This window comes from Apis mellifera, linkage group LG16 (genome assembly GCF_003254395.2).
Source record: "Apis mellifera strain DH4 linkage group LG16, Amel_HAv3.1, whole genome shotgun sequence".
NCBI classification, from domain to species: domain Eukaryota; kingdom Metazoa; phylum Arthropoda; class Insecta; order Hymenoptera; family Apidae; genus Apis; species Apis mellifera.
In genome coordinates, this window is record NC_037653.1 from 57075 (window position 1) to 77194 (window position 20120).

A 20120-nucleotide genomic window follows, 5' to 3' on the forward strand; every position below is an offset into this window, starting at 1 on the left:
TCAAAGATATATAAAATAAATAAAACCTGAAATATTTTTTATGTCTTTCTTTCCAGCTTTCATATTAGAAAACGAATATATACATACATATATTACTATTCGATAATTATAAAAGAATTATAGAACAAAGAATACATAAGAAAGAAATTCTTATTTTCCTCAGAATTAAAAATTACCTTAGAATTTAAATAAATTCTATAGATTGCATTTAAATTCTTGCGACGTTTATATCCTGAAATTACCAATAACAGATCCCTAACTCCACAATTAAACTATAGCCGTTGTCCATCACTTGTCACGCGATATATTATTACTTTTTGATTTTCATAACGGTCAGGTATATGGAAAATATTCAAGAATAGGAAAAATTGTAAGAATAATGTTCAGTTGTGTGGTTGTCGTTCAAATTTCATAAAAGAATGGACTTCGAAGGTAGTCAATATTATAACATTAATCGAATTCTCATGATTTCTGTTGGTCTTTGGCCATACGAAAGAACAATATATTCGAAAATGTTAAATATTCTTATTTTTTTTTTTTTAAGTACTTGGATATTTATACAGGTATTTTATTTTTTAATTGTTATAATTATTATTAATAATATTGTAATTATAAATTAGCTATTTTATAGATTGAAATACTAATTTAATTTTTTCGAAAAAAAGATTTTATTTTAATTTTAGATAATGTCATTCATAATGTTAAAAATGGACATAAATTTAACATTGAATTCGTTGTCCTATACTTCGTGTACGTGTATTTGCATTATGAAATATTTTAATTGTTTGTTTCACATTAAAGATGTGAGTATAGAAAAACATAAATGGATATTATTATTATATTATTATTGTTATTTTATGATTGTTATATTATTATTGAAATTTTTAATTATTTTATTTCGAGCTTGTACTTTAAGAATATTATATTAAGGTACTATTTTTCATAAATATAGATAAAAAACTTTCTAGATGAAATTAAAAATGATTGGAACTCATTAAGGAATATAGAAGAGCTCCGAATAATTCACGAATACTCTAAAACCATAAAAAAAATAACAATATGTTTCGTTAGTAAGTAGAAATTTTTTATTTTCTTTATAATCATTTCATAATTTCATATAACTATCGTGTTATTCAAATTATTATTCAAATTCCTATTACCATAAATGTTATAATATAACATATTTTTGTTTCGTTTAAATTACGAACATAGATCGAACATAGATAGAATTATATCGATTGTATTGAACAAAAAACAGTATTGGCTATTCGGACAGGAATAATGAAACATTGAGTCTATAGGTCTGTAGGTATCAATAGGTAGGCACACATAATAGTAATTACCAAGAATCCATCGAGTATTCATAACATATTATTAGTCGTTCATTTATAAATTGTATTTTCGCAGACATTGTTTTCAATTTCTTATCTAACACATTATTATGAAAAAATAATATACTATTCATTTCTATAATTAGTAATAATTAATTAATAGTTTTATTTATATTTTCATCACATGCATGAAAAGCGATATAATATTTTTTTACATAAATGTTATTATTATACATAAGATATTATAACATTATTTATGATTTTTGTGTTTTATTGTAAATATTTATAACAACTGATTAACAAGTAATATTATTACAGTTATTATCGTGCCACTACAATTGGTATTCTTTTTGAATGTATTTGGTAATAATATCCTAGATATTTTGATTCCTTTAAATCACACTCGCCCACGGACAGTTCCAATTGAAATTTACTATTTCATCGATCAGCAAAAATTTTTCTTTTTTTTTGGCATGCATTTAAATATTATTACCAGTTTCGGAGGATTAGTATATATCGCCATTGAAACAATATATATGGGTATGATACAACATCTTTGTGGATTGTTAAAAATTACTAGGTAAAAAAATTAAAAAACATAAATCTTATTAAATTAAAAAAAATTAAAAATTATTTACTTTAAATTTTTATATAATTATAATATATTTTATATTAGTTGAATAATTTGATACAATTATTCAATATTTATTGATTAACATTTTTTATCAAATATTGATATCATTATTGAATTGTTTTAAATTCGTTTCTTGATTGGAATATATATTAATCATGAAGCATTTCATATTTTTATTATATAATATTTACTTAATTTCAATTATTTCATTTATCTATTGTACATGTGATTTTTCTTAGTTTTTTTACAGCTTTCGTATAAGTCATACATTTGTTGCAAACATACCAAAAATATCTTCTACAGAAAGAAGTATAATAATCCGCAAAAAAGTCATGTCAATTGTATATTTACATGTAAAAATCAAAAAGTTAGTATCCCATTATCAAACGATAATCATAAACAAATCTCTTAAAGCATAATAATATTTTTTATAAATATTATAATATTAAATTTTTCATTTATTATATATATATAAATATATATATATATATATCTTTTTATATTTATTTTCATTAAAATTTAAAAATTAATATTTCGTACAATTAAGGAAATTATTTTTTTTCTTTTGTTAAAGTTATATCAATTGGATTCAAGAAAAGATAATCATAACCTATGATTTATTAATATTATTAGGTTTAATTGCATTTAGTATTTTCATTTTCGAAGTGAGTATCAAATGTGTAGATGATATAAATAATAATTAATCACAATAATTGATAATTGTAATTATTTTATATCTTAGCTTGCCAAATCAATAACATCCAGAACTAATACGAACGAAATATTTTCATCTTTAATTTTTGTAATTTGCATTACTATTTACGGATTTATTCCAAATCATTTTGCACAAGAGATAATCAATCATAGTTCTAATATTTTTATAGATACGTGAGTATTTTTAATTCATGAATACATTGAAGAAAGATTTTAATAATAATATAATTAATACTAATAATTCATTAGTTATGAACTAATTCTAGATATAACACAGAATGGTACAAGCTCCCAATAATAGAACAAAAATTATTATTGTTCATTATGCAGAATAATTTGAAAAATCTTAATTTCGTGTTATTGGGTACCATGATTGCATCTTATAATGTATATGTAATGGTAATAAAAATGATTGAAATAATATTTAATATTATTATGTGTGTCTATTTATCGAAATTAGATTATTTCAGATACTACGTACGGCATTCTCGTATTTCATGGTTATATATTCTATGGATTAAAAAACTGAATGAAATGAATAATCATACAAATGATTGTAAATGAATATTTAGAAAAATATGTCTTATTCAAATTTTAAGATATTGATCATATTTTAACAAAAAGAAAAGAAATGAAACATTAATAATGTAATATTAAAAAATAATAAAATTAGATTTTTATGTGATATATTTACTTGAAATCAATCAATTTTTTTTTCCAACCAATTGCGATTTTTTTTTTTATTTATTCGAAAGAAAAATTTATCATTATGAAATATAAATTTATAAGAAAAATAAATTTGATCACTTTAATTTTGACATGTGTCATCAAGAATGTTATTTTCAATAACTTTTTCTTATAGATTAATTGATAATCTTTTATATTTATTATACTTTTATTATATTTTTTATACTTTTTTTGATATTTTACAAAAAATAATTGGTATTATATTAAATTTTTATGTGATATGCGTTATTTTTTTAATTTAATCTTAATTTAAAATTTATATCTAAATTGTGGATATATAATTTATGTAAATTTATAATTTTATATAAGTGAAGAAATTATGAATTACTATAAATTACTATAAATTTATATAAGTTTAAGAGATATTAAATAATGTGAAGATAATAGTTAAAAAAATTAAAATTTTTTCATAAATCAATTATATCAATAAGTAAAAAAAAAAAAAGAATTCTAACCAAAAAGAAAGTTATATTATAATATAATTATATTAAGGATGACAAAGACATAATATTGATAGTTTTAAAATAGGAATTTAATAAATAACTAAATGATTAAACAAATTAAACGACATATTTCAAAAAATGTATTGATTCATAAATTAATATATCTATTTTTTATCATGTGAACACTTTTTGCAACTATAGCTTTATTTTTTTATCTTATATATTTTTATATATTTTATATATCTTTTTATTTTTATATCTTATATATTTTTTTAGAATTTATTAAACATAATAAAATTATTTTATATTGTTGTTATATGAATAATAAATAATTATAAAAACCTTATTAATAAAAAATAAATATTGTATATTATTGTATATTTCTCAATCTTTATTTATAAACTCATAATGGTTCTCTTTGTTATTCAGAAACAATTTCAACATTGATAAACAAAATTAAAATTTATTGCGTTGATGTTATTTGATTTAAAAATGGCAAAAAAAAACAATCAATGCTATTATTGAATTTAAAATACAAAAATATTCTAATTTATGAATAAAGATGTACTTCTTTAGAAATTATTATGAGATTAATGATATTCCAATAATATACATATATACATATATAGCGTGGCCAAACAATCAGCAAGGTTTTTCAAATATGATTCTATGTTAAGATGTTATCTTTTCAAATGATACAAAAAAAAAAAACTAAACAAGTTTTAAAATTAAAAATGAAAATAAAAAATATTTAATAATATATAATAATTCCAAAAATATATTTACATATTGCTACTTATGAATTTTTATTTGAAAATTATTTCCTGGATCAAATTGTTTTTTTTTGTTTTAATCTGAAAGATTTATTGAAAAATTAATTTTTTTTATGAAAGTATATGATAAATTTATTGAAAATATATTATAAATTCTTATTTTGTAAATTTTAATGTAAAGTTGAAAGTTAAAAATTAAAAATTTTTAAGAAAATATGATATTCATATTAAATTTAAGTATTTTATAATATTTATTTTTTGGTTTTTATTTTATTTCATTTTTTGATACTTTGATGACTCAATGATACTTTTCGCGATAATTAGATTTCATATATATAAATTAATGATGTATATATAAATTAAATTTATATAAATGTAAATTTTATATATTTTTTAAATAAATTCAATATAATAATTTAAATAATTAATCTAATTTTCTTATGAAATTTTTTTCTTCTAATTTTAGATAATTTATATTATATATCTATTTGAAAAAAAATAATGAAAAATACATTTGGCAAAATGACTTATAATTATTTACTATTGATATTTTTGAATTCTATTCGTGAAATATTATCAAAAAACATAAAAGAATTTTTTAATACAATTCTAAAGTTGTATTTAGGACCGTTATTTAAAGCCTAGAATTTAGTAAGTCGCTTCATTTTTATCTTTTTATGATGTTTTTTTCTTTTGTTATGATTTGCTGTTTCTAAGTTTTCTCGCGTATTTGTTTTTTTTCTCCTATGTCAATTTTATTTCTCTTTCTTTCTACCTTTGTCATTATTTGTTTTCTGTTTTTTAAACATTCGTATTTCCGCGATGATTCGTTTGAAATCTGCTCACGTGAAAGATTATCCATTCGAATTTTCCAATTTTTCCAATATATAAAAAAATGTAAATAATTTATTTATTAAGAAAGTATTTATATTATCGTGTAAATAAATTAGTTTAAAATAGATTTATGTGTGTGTATATATATGCGTACTATTTTTTTATTTTATCAGAATGTGATTCTAATATATTAATTGAAAAAAGTGATATAAAAGTGATATTTTAAATAATAAATATTTTTCCATTGATCCGATAAATCAATAGAAAAATTAATTGTAGAAATATGTAATATATACGAAAAGAAAATAGAAATTAAAGATCATATCAACATTCAATTTCCGTTTACATTTAAAACGAATTCATCTAAGAGAATTTAAAAAATATAAAATTCAAATAAAATCAAAAAGAAGGAAGATTCATGACATGAAAAATTCTAGTTTCTCAAAAAGCAAACAAAATATAAAATATATGGATATATTTTTGAAACCATGATACCATTCTCATTGGAAAATCAGAATTTTAGAAATCTCACTAAAAGAAGTGTTCCTCCGATAAATCGGAAAATAAATACCAAATTCATTGAAGCAAAATTAATTAATAAAAAAAATTTTAAAGACATAGAGTATATTTATACAATAACAGATATTTGGTCAAGGAAAGAATGAAGCTTCTTCGATGTAATAACGTATTGGATTTTACATGATTACGAACTACGAATTACGTAAATCCATAGCACTTGTGTATTATCCATTTACAAAAATGCATTCTTTCAATGTAATGATTGAGTTATTGCAAAACATACATTCATTGCTATTATTACTGATAATATAACTAATTTTCCGAAAGCATTCAGAATATTTGGTTTAAATAGCAATTCAATGAATAAAATGCTAGACATATCAAGAAAATGAAGAAAAAGAAAAAGAGAAGTATCAGTGAAAAAGAAATCTCCAGAGAAAGAAAAGAAAAAAAAAAAGGAGAAAAATAGAATATCCCTTAATCTCCTTCTTCCATTTTCGTTATTCAGTTCATAGATTGTATATTAAATTTATGTGACTTCAGATATGATCTAAAAAATGAAATACTTTTTCAAATACATAATAATGTAATAGAGAAATATAACGCATTATGAAGAAAGGTCAAAGTCTGTTAAATGTATTAAAAAAGTTATTATCTTTGAAAAGATCAGGCAAGACATGAAACTCCATGTATGATACATCAATTATTGTTATGTAAAAAAAAAAAAAATAATAATTACAAGTAATTGCAATAATAATTACAAGTATAAAATTCGATAAGTAAGAACTCAATATAATATATATCGAAGAGCACTTAAAATGTGTATCATCAATCGCCGAAGCAAGATATACTACAAGAAAAAAAAACATATATTTTATGATTTATTATTGCTATTTTATATTCTGACACGAATATCTTTTATTTACAAGAATATTGGAAAATAAATATTGACAAGGTTTATTTATTTTTTAAAAGGACAAAAGAAAATATAATAAAAAGTAAAAAAAGCATGAAAAGAAGATAGAAAGAGAACAAAAGACAAGAAGATAAAAGAATATAGAAAAAAGAAAATAAAGAAATAGAAAAGAAAATAAAAATATGAAAATTTAATCTATAAACATCAGGTAATATCATTTTTATACTAAAAAATATTTTAATTTTTAATATTTTGTATTATAAATATTATAGATATTAAATTATATTTATAAGATTATTAGAGAAGAAACTTGTTACGTTGTCAAGAGGATTATTTTTGTGATAAGAGAATGAAATTATAGGAGGAGATAATGAAAAACAAAGTCAAAAAATATAGAAGAAAAAAAACAAAAAAAAAGTGTAATGATATAATGTAAATGAAATGAAATATAAAAATGTAATGAAATAATGAAATAAAATGTAATTATGAATATGGAATAATGAAATATAATAAATGAAATAAAATGTAAAAATATAATGCAATAATGCCAATAAAATATAATAAATATAATGAAATAATGTAAACAAAATATAAAAATATATGATAAACGTAATAAAACGTAAAAATAAAATAAAATATAAAAATATAACGAAATATAAAAATATAATAAAATATAAAAATGCCAGCTATAAATAAAATATATAAGATTTCAAACTGAAATTTAATTTGTATTTAATTCCTTAATTTCATTGATAAATTAATATTTCATTAATAAAATTTTTAAAATAATTTCTATATCTTTTTTTTCTTAGAATTTGAACATTGCCATTGTACGAAATGCAGCAACTAAAAGATTATTTATTATTTGTTTTTCATCCAAATCCTCTCCAAAAAAAAGTAACAGTAATTCTGTAAATGAGAAATAAATTTTTATTTTTAGAATTGTTTAAATACATTTTATACAAATAAAAAATTAATTTGTATTTAAGTATATTCGTAATTAAAGTATAAAAATATAATATAATTAAAAATTTAATTTTATTTACATATTATACTCATATTATGTATTATTTGAAATAATATTTTAAATAAAAATTTGTTTTTTTCAAATAAAAAGTTATTTATAAATAAGAAATAATAAATAAATTATTTTAGGAATATTTATATGATTTTTATATAAATTAAAATTAAGCATTATTATTTAAATCATTATTTTATAAAAAAATTATTATTTACAATTAAAATGTTAATTTTATTTATTATTTATGAAAAATAATAAATGAATAAATAATTAAAAATTTTTTATTTTTCGATGTCTTTGATAAAGTTGAAATCACAGTTGTACTAAATAATTTTTTTTCCTAATTATATTTTTCATAATTGACTACTCTTTAAATAATTTCGGATAATTAATTCGAAGTTGAACTATTATTTAAACTTCGAATATTATATTAGTTAAAATAATTTTATTTGAAACTTTAACTAGTTTTTTACATCGTTACTATTCAACGACATCGTTACTTTTCACCAGACACTATCTAAAGTTTCAATGAACGAATCTAAATTACAATTTATAATCAGAGTTCTAGAATTCATCTTAGAAAATAAACTGACCTGGACTTTATATATGAAACATTTAAAAGAATCTTATTAAGAAATTAAACATATTAGAAATATTCAATAATAGCTGGAAGGCCGATCAGAAAATCCTATTTGAGACATAGCAATAATACATTCAACTATACTATAGCTCAACTATATATAATTCAATAAAATACAGTAAAAAATAATAGAATTTGAATATAATAGAATCAATACAAAATATAATCTTAAATACTTATTGCAATACTTATTGTCCAATAAATAGAATTTTATTTAAAGAAATGAAACAACAAGAAAAAGATGCAAAAATTTCTATTTCAAACAATCCCAATTTCAAATACTTCTTCTCAAATAAATATAGGATATTAAATACATTGAGTTAAACAAGAAACTTAAGTTATTAACTATTTTATATTAAACTGTACAAATTTATTCTAAATTTACCTATAATTGAAATCATTCTCATCGTAGAACAAAAACAAACAATAATCTCCAAACAAAAATAATCTCCAAACAAAAATAACAATAAAAATCATAAACATAAACTGATAGTTTAGTTTATTTCCCAAAAAATTCGAAAAACAAAACAGAACACAACATGAAATTCATGGAACTAAATAACTATTGTGCCAACTTTAACTTTACAGATTTATCAAAATCATAACCGAAATTTTGTCAGATTCAAATCAGATAAGATACGCCATCATGGCAAATAATAAATCAATAAAAATAATTTTAAACAATATAAATAATAATATTTTAAACAAACATTAATCTTCTGATATTAATATTTATCTTGAAAATTGACGTTCTAAAAATCCTAGAATTCTAGAATAATCTATATACTCATAAACAACTTACAGAATTTGATCAGTTTCTATGAAGAATATAATTTAACTCTAAATATAATAAATAATAAAACATATAAACATAATAAATAATAAAAACATGAAATAATAATGTGAATATAATGAATATAATTATCACATCAAGGAATATTGAGAAATGAAAGAGTTAATAATGCAGCCAAAGAAATCATAATTCTTTTACTGATTAAAAACCGACTTACCTCAATTTTTTATCAAGATATTAAGTGTTAATCACAAAAAATGAATAGAATAAAAAATGGATCATAACCAAAAGAACAAAAATTTACAATCAAATTCTTCTAGCAACAAATATTATATAACAATTTAAATAGAAAAGAAAAAATGATATTATCTAGATTGAAAAGGGGCTACATAAAAATAACTTATGAACATACCTCTGCAACTTATGCCAAAACTAAACAATAACGACCACATATTATACGAATACAGAATAGCAATCGAACAAAGACAAAAATACAATATAAAACAACTATTAACAGATACAATATAATATAATATAACAATATTAATAGATCAGAACTAGGTATGAAACATATAATAGATTATTTTAAAGAAATAAAATATTCTCCAAGATATATCATCTAAACTAAGTCGTCGCTAATGAATTCATAGATGACAAAAAAAAATACTTTTCATTTTTTCACTAAAGACAAAGAAAATGATCTAGAATGTAAGTCAAGTTTGATTCATTCATGTGTAAACGGAATATTCAAATATATATTATATTATATATTTTATAAACAATTATTAATGAATCATTATTAGTATACACAGTTTGTAAATTGATATGATATAAATTAATATTAGAAAAAAGTTACATTTAATATAAAAAATTTACATTTAATATAATCAGTAAATAATGTTATGTGCATTATAAAGAAATTGTTGGCAAAAAAGTAATATCTTGCTTCGAATTGACTTCAAAAATTTAAGAAATTGAATCTAAATGGATGAAAAAGAAGAAAAATTAATATTTTTAAATGATTGATAACGAAAAAAAGAAAAAAGAAATACTTACAAAATTAGGATGTAATTTATAATATAAAATGCATAGTATTATACTAATAAAACTAATCGTATAAAAAGATTTCATTTAATTTATATAAAATGAAAAAAAGTTCATCTATTATGTTTTGATAACATATATGAACCATTTATTTTAAATATGTCTTAAGTCCATTTATTTTAAAATCGAGATATTTAAAAGTTTGGATTTTAATAAATTTAAAAATATTGCTAACTGATAAGATGATAGTAATATTTTTGTGTTTCAAAGAGTGTATAATTTATTAATCCAATTAGAATAATAAACATTGTTTAAAAAATAATTTTTTAGATGGCTAGAAATATTATAAATTGAGTATAATAAAATGATAATATAATTAAAGAAATTTTATTTTTATTTTTAAATTTATTTCTCAAAAGATAAATCATCATGATTAAAATCAAGACAAAAAAATATAATTTAGTTACAATAATATTATTCTAAACAAAATATGCTTCTAAATTAAATATGCTTCCTAAATTAAGAAAGTTAAAGAATTAACCTTTCTATTTTAATTTCCTTTAAAAATTGCTCGAATATATATATAATGAAGAGAATTTTACAATAAAAAATATAAAATACAATAGAACATAAGTAACTCTAATTTAGTTAGTAAATATGAATATGATAATATCTCGGAATTATGAACACAAAATTAAATAATAACATAATAATAAAATAATTGACAAATAATAATTTATTTATATCATTAGTTTTTCTTTATCTAAAAGACAGTATGAACAGAACTAATTTTCTATAGAAAAATCCACAATTATATCAGCATATTTTTGTAAGCTTAAATTTCAGTATTTGAAAGAAACAAAAAATTATTAAAACCGAAATCACATGTATAAAAAAAATTAAATTAATTCATTAATATCTAAAAGAATATAATTGGATATTGTGTTAGTAAAATCTTACTTGTCCAAAATTGTTTTATATTGTAATAGTAGCATATTCTAAAGTTATTCGATTCTAAAATTTTTAACGAAACTCATGAGATTCAGTTTATAACACAACATTATTTTTAAGTTGAAAATTTTTTAGAGATTTATAAATGTCTATGCCTTAGACTTATTATATAGTCAAGATTTATTTATTTTTTTCTACTCAATAACCAAAATCATAACACCTGATTTTGTAATACCTGATTTTCCGAAGAGTAATTAAGAATAATTTAATGGGAAATAATAATTATCTCCTTAATCGAAGCTAAAAAAAAACTTTGAAATCTTTCTTCTTTTATCATTATCACTTTGCAAATATGGAATGAGATCGTCAATTTCTTTGATAGTTTCTCAAATAATGAAAATTAATTAGTGATATTTTAACATGAAGCAAATTCCAGGAAGATAGAATCATATCATTTGACAATATCAAGCACTCATGAGTAACAATTTTTTTTGTATGAACAGATTGTAATCATTTCAAATAGACTGTGTCATTAAATAGAATCATTGTTATCGATAATGTATAATTAATAAAATTAACACAAATTACAAAAATGACTTTGATAATAAAAAAAAATCATAATATTAGAAAAACGATTAAAAATTATTAAAAATGATAAAGATAGTTTTAATATTAATTTGGCTAATATAATGTTATGGTTAACCACTATGGTATTAATAAAAAACTATAGAGAGATGCTGAACGAATACCAATATAACAATTTTCAGAAAACAATTTTCAGAAATATTAAAAAATGAAACGAAATTGTTCTTCTCTAGACAAAGATATTTGTGTTTAATTATGTACCTTATGGAAAAACCGGATGAATCGGATGAATATAGAAAGTTTCAAAGAGCACAAGCATTTAATAAAATTTAAGGAAAAATTGGAATTTTTCAAATATTTGAATTGTTGAACAGTTTAGATTAAAAAAACGTTTTTACCTATTAAACTTATATCATTAAATTTTAAATTATTAAAATAATTCGAACTGTTAAATTATTAATTATTAAAATACGTTTGAATTTTTTAACTTTTGTAATTGAATTAAAAGAACTTTTAGAAACTTGTAAATTCATTTAGGACAATGTAACTTTCATGAACATATGAACTTTGCTCTTGATCGTTTGTGAACTTTGTTAACAGCGAACTTATAATAATTTTATTATTATATATATAGCTTTATGAACGGAAGATAATAGAAAAAACGGTAGAAATTTATGAAAAAATCGGTAACCCGATTTCTGAATTTGAATTTTATTTTAAATCATAGTTATTTTCAGATATTTAAGAAAAAATACTATATCCATCAATTAACTTTTTATGGGAAACAAATTAATGCAGATTGAAATATGCAGAATCATTTATTCTTTATTTTAAATTCTTTATTTTATATTCTTATTTTATTATTATATATTTTATATTATTATTTTATATTCTTATTTTTATATTTTTTATATTATATTTTTTTATATTTCAAAAATTTAATAATGAAAAAACATCGAAGAAAATAATACAATATGGACGAAAATAATTATAGAAAATTATTTAACAAAAGACATCATATCTATGAAGTAAATCTCGAATGAGAAGATAAGAAAATCAAATCACTATGTGTTGCATTTTGTATTAATATTAGTAAGACATATAATTATTTCTACTTTTTATTTATAAATATGCTATTTTCTTTAAAACATTACAACATTATAAAGAAACATTTAAAATATTATAGAGAAATTTTATTTGTTATATAGTAATATTAGAAAAACGCATGGATTAAAAAAAATTGATAGAAAAAATGATTCATGATTTCATGATTTTAACAATTTTCAAAAACAAAATTACAAAATTATTTTATTAAAATAAAAAAGATGTATTTTTGTAATCAGATATTTTTGTAATAATTACTAAACTTATTCAAAAATTTAGAAGATATAATAAAAAATGAATATTAAATTACTATTATTATTTTTATTCTAAATGCAGTCGATAAAATAAGATTGTAAGATAATTCTAAAATATGAAAAGTCTTTCACGTACAAGTTATTTCAATAGATATATTTATAATATATGTATATTTATAATGTATATTTATAATAAATGTAATAAATTTTATATATTTATATAAACATTTATTTTTTTATTAACTATAATGCATTTTATCTTCCTTTTATATAGGTATTCTAATATTAAAGAGAAATTAAACAATTTTAACAAATTATATCAATTTAATTTATATGAAACATTGATTTAATACATCAAATTTATAATTCATGAAAAAAGCTTTTAAATCTTGAACACAAGAAATTTATTTCTAAAATTTTATTATTGAAATTAGAATTTTTAAAATTTCTTTAAAAAAAATAGCAATATTCAGTATGTAGAAAATAAATTTTATTTAAGAATATAAATGACAACAAAAGCGAATTCAATGAAAAAATAAATGAATGATGTTTTATATAAATATTTTATATAAATTAAACGCATAAACTGAAAAATTTTATTTGTATAACATTATTTAATACAACATATTAAAATAATAATAAATTATTATAATATTATATAAAAAATAATATTATTTCTCTTTGTTATTTTTATTATTATTTTATTATCATTATTATTATTCCATTAGATTATTATTTTATTATTTACATACATTTATTATATTATATTACAAAAATATAATTTTGTTTAGCTTATTTTTAATTGTACAAACAATTAATAAATGTTATTTTAATCAGATAATAGTTTTTATGAAATGTTATTCCTTAAAGTAAATAATTATTTTTCAAATAAAATAAAGATATATATATATAAATGTATTATATATAATATATAAAATAATATAGATATATATAATATAAAAAAATAAAATATTGGCATATAAGCATATAAAGAAATTATAGATTATTAATACATATATGTACACGCGCATATAAATAAAGAGTAAATTAAGAATAAATGATTTTTTTAGAATCAATCTCTGCGCAATGTATCTTGAATAATTCTAATACAAGCGGTATCGAATTTATTTTTGATATGTCTAATATAAAAGACAAATTTTAAAAATGTTTGGATATTTGTTACAAGAATATGAAATAGGATATAAGAATATTCATTTGAAAATTATTAGTATCGTGTACAAGTGTTTCATGTTTATGACAAAATCAAGTATAAATTCACTATGCATTTATATTCTAATTATATCGTATACATTATGATCCTATTGATACAATTTTTATTTAAAATATTTTTTTAAATAATTCATAATTCTTTTATTTGACCATTTTAAGTTAAATTAAATGCTACATAAAAAAAAAGGAATGTTTGAATTTATTTTTATATTATATATTATTGAAACATATTTATTTTCGTAGTAAACTATTATTATTTGTCTTTTATTTTATTTTATTCTACTCAATTATACTCTATTCCATTCTATTCCATTGTTCCATTTTTTTTCATTTTACTTCATTATATTTTATTCTACATTTATTTATGATTTATAGTATATGTATATGGATAGGATAAAATTAACAATTTATTATGTAACAATATAGAAATATATCTTATTTAAATATAGAGTAATATAAAATTAAATAAAAAAAAAATATTATTTCTTACTTTTTGTTACATTTACAATTGAAATTATGCATTTAGTTTTAGTTTTATTTATTATTGTATTATTTTTAATTAAAGATTATATGTTAAATTAAACTTTTAAATTTAAGATATAGATTAAGATAAAAATTTGCTTATAAATAAATTATCAAGTAAATAAATATATATATAGTATTGATTTCCTAAATATTGGGTTGGCAACTAAGTAATTACGGATTTTTTTTGGAAAATCAAAGACAATTTTTCATGAATTAAATAACTTTATTCTGTAATTGTTGCCATTTGATCAATGACTTTTGCATCTTCAGCAGCATATAATCCACGTTCATAAACTTCTGGTTTTATTAGCAAAAATGAATCAGATACATTTATATCATTATCATTATTGAAATTTTTACCATTCAAGAAGTTTTGTAAAGATCGAAACAAAAAGTAATCAGATGGTGCAAGGTCAGGACTATATGGTGAATGTGGCAAAACATCCCAACCAAACTCCAATAATTTTTGCCGAGTGACCAAAGATGTGTGTGGCCTTGCATTGTCATGATGGAATACAACACCTTTTCGATTTGTCAATTCGGGTCGCTTTTCTTCAATTGCATTGTTTAATTTCGTTAGTTGTTGAATGTAGACAACAGAATTGATCGTTCGGTTGGGTGGTAAGAGTTCAAAATAGAAAATTCTTTTGTAATCCCACCAAACTGATAACAAAACCTTCTTTTGATGAATAGCTTTTGATGTTGTTTGAGCTGGTTGGTGGCGTGCTCCACGATCTTTTCCGCTTGATATTGTTATAAACAACCCATTTTTCATCGCCAGGTATCAGTCGTTTTAAAAATGGATCATTTTCATTACGTTTCTTTAGCAAATCGCAGCTATTAATGCGTTGTGTTAAATGCTTTTCTTTCAGTTCGTGAGGAACCATGTATCATGCATACCATAATAATAAATTATAAGTAACATAATAAATCGATATTATGATGCAATATTTCCTAAATAAGCATTTTTGTGCACATAACATTTGTCTCTATTTTCAGCAATTTTTGAAAATAGAAAATTAGATTAAGTGAAGCATTTCAAATAATCTAAATAAATAAGACTTGATACTAATTGTTAATTATTTTAGCATATTATATTTCATTGTGAATCGTGTATCTTACTCATACTTTTTCACTTAAGCATCTCTATTCAGTTCTACGGATGTTTAAGTGTGCAATATTGTGTAGATCTTAAAAATGTAAGAACATTCGTAAACTGAAGATTTCTAAGATAATTTTCTTTTACAAAAACTTTTGTTATTTGATTTTGTTATCAAGTTATTAAAAAAAAAACATTGTGGTTAATGAAGCCTTTCACTATCGTCGATAAAATACGAACAAGTCCAAAAGAAAAAAGACATATTTCTATTTTCAAGAAAAACTAATTTATAAGACTATTGCAATAATACTATAATTCAACATATATAAATTAACATTGACAATAAATGTATCAGTAGATAGAACTATTAGTCATAAAATTAAAAATTAAAATTAAAATTAAAATCATTACGTAGTTATTGGAAAAATGTATGAAAAAAACTACCAACACTTTATTTACTTAAATTTTTAAATTTAAATAATTAAAGAAAAATGAATGTCATAAGGATATTACAGTTTAATAGTAACGATAAAAAAATATAATTAATAAGCGGTATTATCTTATTTAAATTCCGAATAAAAACTGAGAAAAACTTATATTATAACTTTATAAACTTTATATACTCAATATGTTAATATGTATAATATGTATAACACTGTATACCGGAAGAAGTATGGTTATATTTTTTTATTAATATAATTAATTATTATAATTATTATATAATATATAAATTAAAGTTTATATATTTATACGAGATAAGAATAATAATTTTTGAAAGTTTCATATCGTATCAAATATATAATATATATACAATATATTATCAAATATTTCATTTCCAATTTATTCTAACGAGGAAAATGAAAGCAACACTATTTTATAAGAATATTAAACATATGCATGCAAAAGAATATTATTTTAAAATATTTTAGTGAAATGAAATATGATTGAATCATTAATTCTGTTTAAAATCGTAACGAACTCATTATGATTTATTTCCAGATTGTTAAATTATTTAAAAAAGAATATCAAATACGTAAAAAAGTGCAAAAGATAAAAATCTTATTAACAATTTAAAATTTATTGGAATTAATTTTTAAATTTTGTTAAAAATTTTAATAAAAAAATTGAAAATAAAAATGTTATCAATAAATTATTGCAAATAAAAGTAAAGATTTTGAAGAATTTGTATTTGATGAATATAATAAAAAAAAAAAAAAGAAAATGTAAATATGTACATAAAAAAAATCAGATAAATTAGATATATTATAAAAAGAAGAAAAAAATAAATAAATTATATAATTATATTATAAAAGCAGTATTCGTTATTAATCAAACGAAATTGAATAACAATATTGAAACAAATATATTGAAACAAAAACTTATTGCTGAAAATATAAAAAAATACAATTATGAGCATAACAAATAATAAATAGTAATAATAAAACAATTCATATATCTTACAGATATTTTGTTTATATTTTATTTATGTTTTAAATACATAGATATATTTTTTAAATATTATGTTTGAATATATTTATCATGTATTTTGCATATATTTGTATTTGTGCCGGCAATATTGTATTGTAATGATTTGATGTAAGTTAATGACTATCGAATGCCTTCAATTAATCATAATTAGGATATTTCGTATTTGTAGACTGTATATAAATTACTCGTATTTTGTCTATTAGAGAGTAGATTTCTCTCACAATGTCGCGCACATAATCGTGTCTGATAGTCAGGCACAATATATTCACAAACTAATTGTTTATATTAGATGGTAGAAATATGAAATTACACATGCCAACCAGACTTTCTAAATAATCCTCCAAACATTACTTACTGTTCAAATTTAACTAAGGACTGTTAGTCATAAAAACAGAAAGAGACTTTTTTGGGAATTTTCCTAAACAAACTGCTCATCATATGAGCAATTAGTGCTCGCGAACATGTCATACACCTTAAACAGCTCACTTTCAATCTTACAATTTATTGTGTATGATTACGCTTACAAACTATTGTCCATAATACTAAACGACTGTAATTACATAATGAATTGCTTACTTCCTTATCTATATAATTTTTTATTTAAATTTACAACGAATAACAATTAATGATTATAGTTCTTATATGTTACAAATGTATAATTAATGATTGCAATCTTCAATTATTGTTAATTCTCATCGGTGAGTCCTCATAAGCTGACTTTCTCTTGATCTTTGCGAAGTGAACTCGATTCCTTCACTAAGTAGGATGCAAATCTTCGATATGATAAGAATGCCATCAATTATTTTTAATATTAAAACACGCTATCCTCCCCTGGATGCATTTCCACAATGCGACTTAATTTCCATCGTAGCGATGCCAGATTTTTTTCCTTTATTATTATCATTGTGCCCATTTTGTGCTCCATTTGTTTTGCTAAAGTTGGTGCAGATAATCGCATTACCATCATTTCCAGAACTGTTGGTACTACAGCAACTGAAAACAACAAGTCAGACGATTCACCTTGATTCAGTGACATTAGAATAATTAAATCATTGGACTTATTAATTGGACAATTAGGAAATATTCAGGAGTCAATAAATTAAGGACTTTGAGATCGGACGAAATGAGAGGTCGAGAATTTATGCAAGTCTCCATTCATGTGGACATTTCCTCAAATATGAGACGCGCTATACGTAATATGTGTCATTTAGCCGATTTAACAGTGCTTTCCCATAAGCCACCGAAATGTGATGCATATGGTGGTATAAATCACCAATCAATGCTTTCCGCGATTGCAAGGTTATAAATTGGACTGACGACAAGACGGACTCACAACCAACGTGTAACAGACAGTTGCAATGCACAATGAATTTAAATGAATTCTCCTTTTGGTAAAATATAATAGAATGTTGTTGATTATATGGCATATCTGCTCAGTCAAGCCTTCCGTCTACCTTGAAAAGTCTCCGATCGTCAAAGAAGGGATTGAGATACCGTAATATATATTATTCTCAATCTGCATTATATTTGTGATCTCCCATGCAAATGTGCGTGATTATATCCACTCTAAATACTCTGCAAACGTGAGTTTGGACATATTGAGAATTAACTTCATTAGCCCTTGGATATTGTAGGAGTTTATGAAGTTTATCGATCCAAAAGTTGTGCACAAATAAATCGATAGAATTTTAGAGAATGATTCGTATTAGACGCGTATAATTAGAATACTTGTAGTAAACATAGTGTGAGGTATCCGTGTCAATTCTGATTGACAATAAGGCCTCACACAATTCCAAACTAATTGCTTTGAAGGAGGCGCGATTTTTAGTAAGCAAATCCATAGTAAGCGAATCCTTGATGATTTTTCTAACGTCGGAATCTCTTAAGTATATACATGCACTGTAGGCTTTTTCTGAAGCGTTTCAAAATTTATATAATTCTACTATAGAATCATTGCCTAGCGCACATCGTGGAATAGTAATACATTATAGTGATCTAAGATCAAATAGATATTCCTTGAATTCGGTATAGATACTTTAGGACTGATTCATCCTATGACAATCTAATTGTCAGAGTGTCTGAAGGAATAGTTTTGTTCGGAGCACCACAAAATCAAGAGAATCAAATATTCGTGTTGACTCTGATAGAATAGTCCGCTTTATAATTCAAGAAACTAATGAATCATTAATTTCAATAATTAGATGATCCTGGTTTCCAATGTAGGCTGAACATTCGGGGATCCTTTTTATTTTGAAGGCCAATAAATATGGCCTCGTAGAATTCTTAATGATTGAGAGCTTGTTTGAGCTTTATTTTCGTAATTTTAATCCAAATGATCACAGGAGAACATTTATCTTTTTCCTGATTGTAGTTGCCTTCTTCACAGTGTTCGCGTTAAAAGATCAACATAAAAATCGCGCAATATCGCCTGATTCCTTATGATCTGGATGTATCGCAATGTTATTTAATCTTATA

General features: G+C 21.0%; 2 protein-coding genes across 3 annotated transcripts in view; one reads left to right on the forward strand and one right to left on the reverse strand.

Moving 5' to 3' along the window:
• Positions 1-687: 687 nt before the first annotated feature.
• LOC107966034 (odorant receptor 4-like) lies at positions 688-3247 on the forward strand. Of its 2 annotated transcripts, XM_026445752.1 has the most exons (8): positions 688-803; positions 953-1070; positions 1650-1911; positions 2216-2332; positions 2540-2630; positions 2708-2853; positions 2946-3078; positions 3150-3247. In XM_026445752.1, the coding sequence occupies exons 1-8, from the start codon at positions 699-701 to the stop codon at positions 3198-3200; spliced, it is 1023 nt and encodes a 340-aa protein (XP_026301537.1). In that variant the 5' UTR covers positions 688-698; the 3' UTR covers positions 3201-3247. The 2 variants fall into 2 exon arrangements, with proteins under 2 accessions (XP_026301537.1, XP_026301538.1); XM_026445753.1 differs by lacking the exon at positions 2216-2332.
• Positions 3248-17667: 14420 nt separating this feature from the next.
• LOC107965756 overlaps positions 17668-20120 on the reverse strand; it is a 257665-nt gene continuing 255212 nt past the window's right edge. The window contains exon 5 of the mRNA XM_026445743.1: positions 17668-18638. Within this exon, the coding sequence (XP_026301528.1) occupies positions 18467-18638 (172 nt within the window). The 3' untranslated portion in view covers positions 17668-18466. The remainder of the gene's footprint in view (positions 18639-20120) is intronic.

Bases quoted from the DNA above. Each gene is read 5' to 3' on its own strand.
- LOC107966034 (XM_026445752.1), top strand. From the start codon at position 699: ATGTTAAAAATGGACATAAATTTAACATTGAATTCGTTGTCCTATACT. The intron at 2,333-2,539 runs GTTAGTATCCCA...CTTTTGTTAAAG, and splicing joins TTACATGTAAAAATCAAAAA to TTATATCAATTGGATTCAAG. The intron at 2,854-2,945 runs GTGAGTATTTTT...AACTAATTCTAG, and splicing joins TCTAATATTTTTATAGATAC to ATATAACACAGAATGGTACA.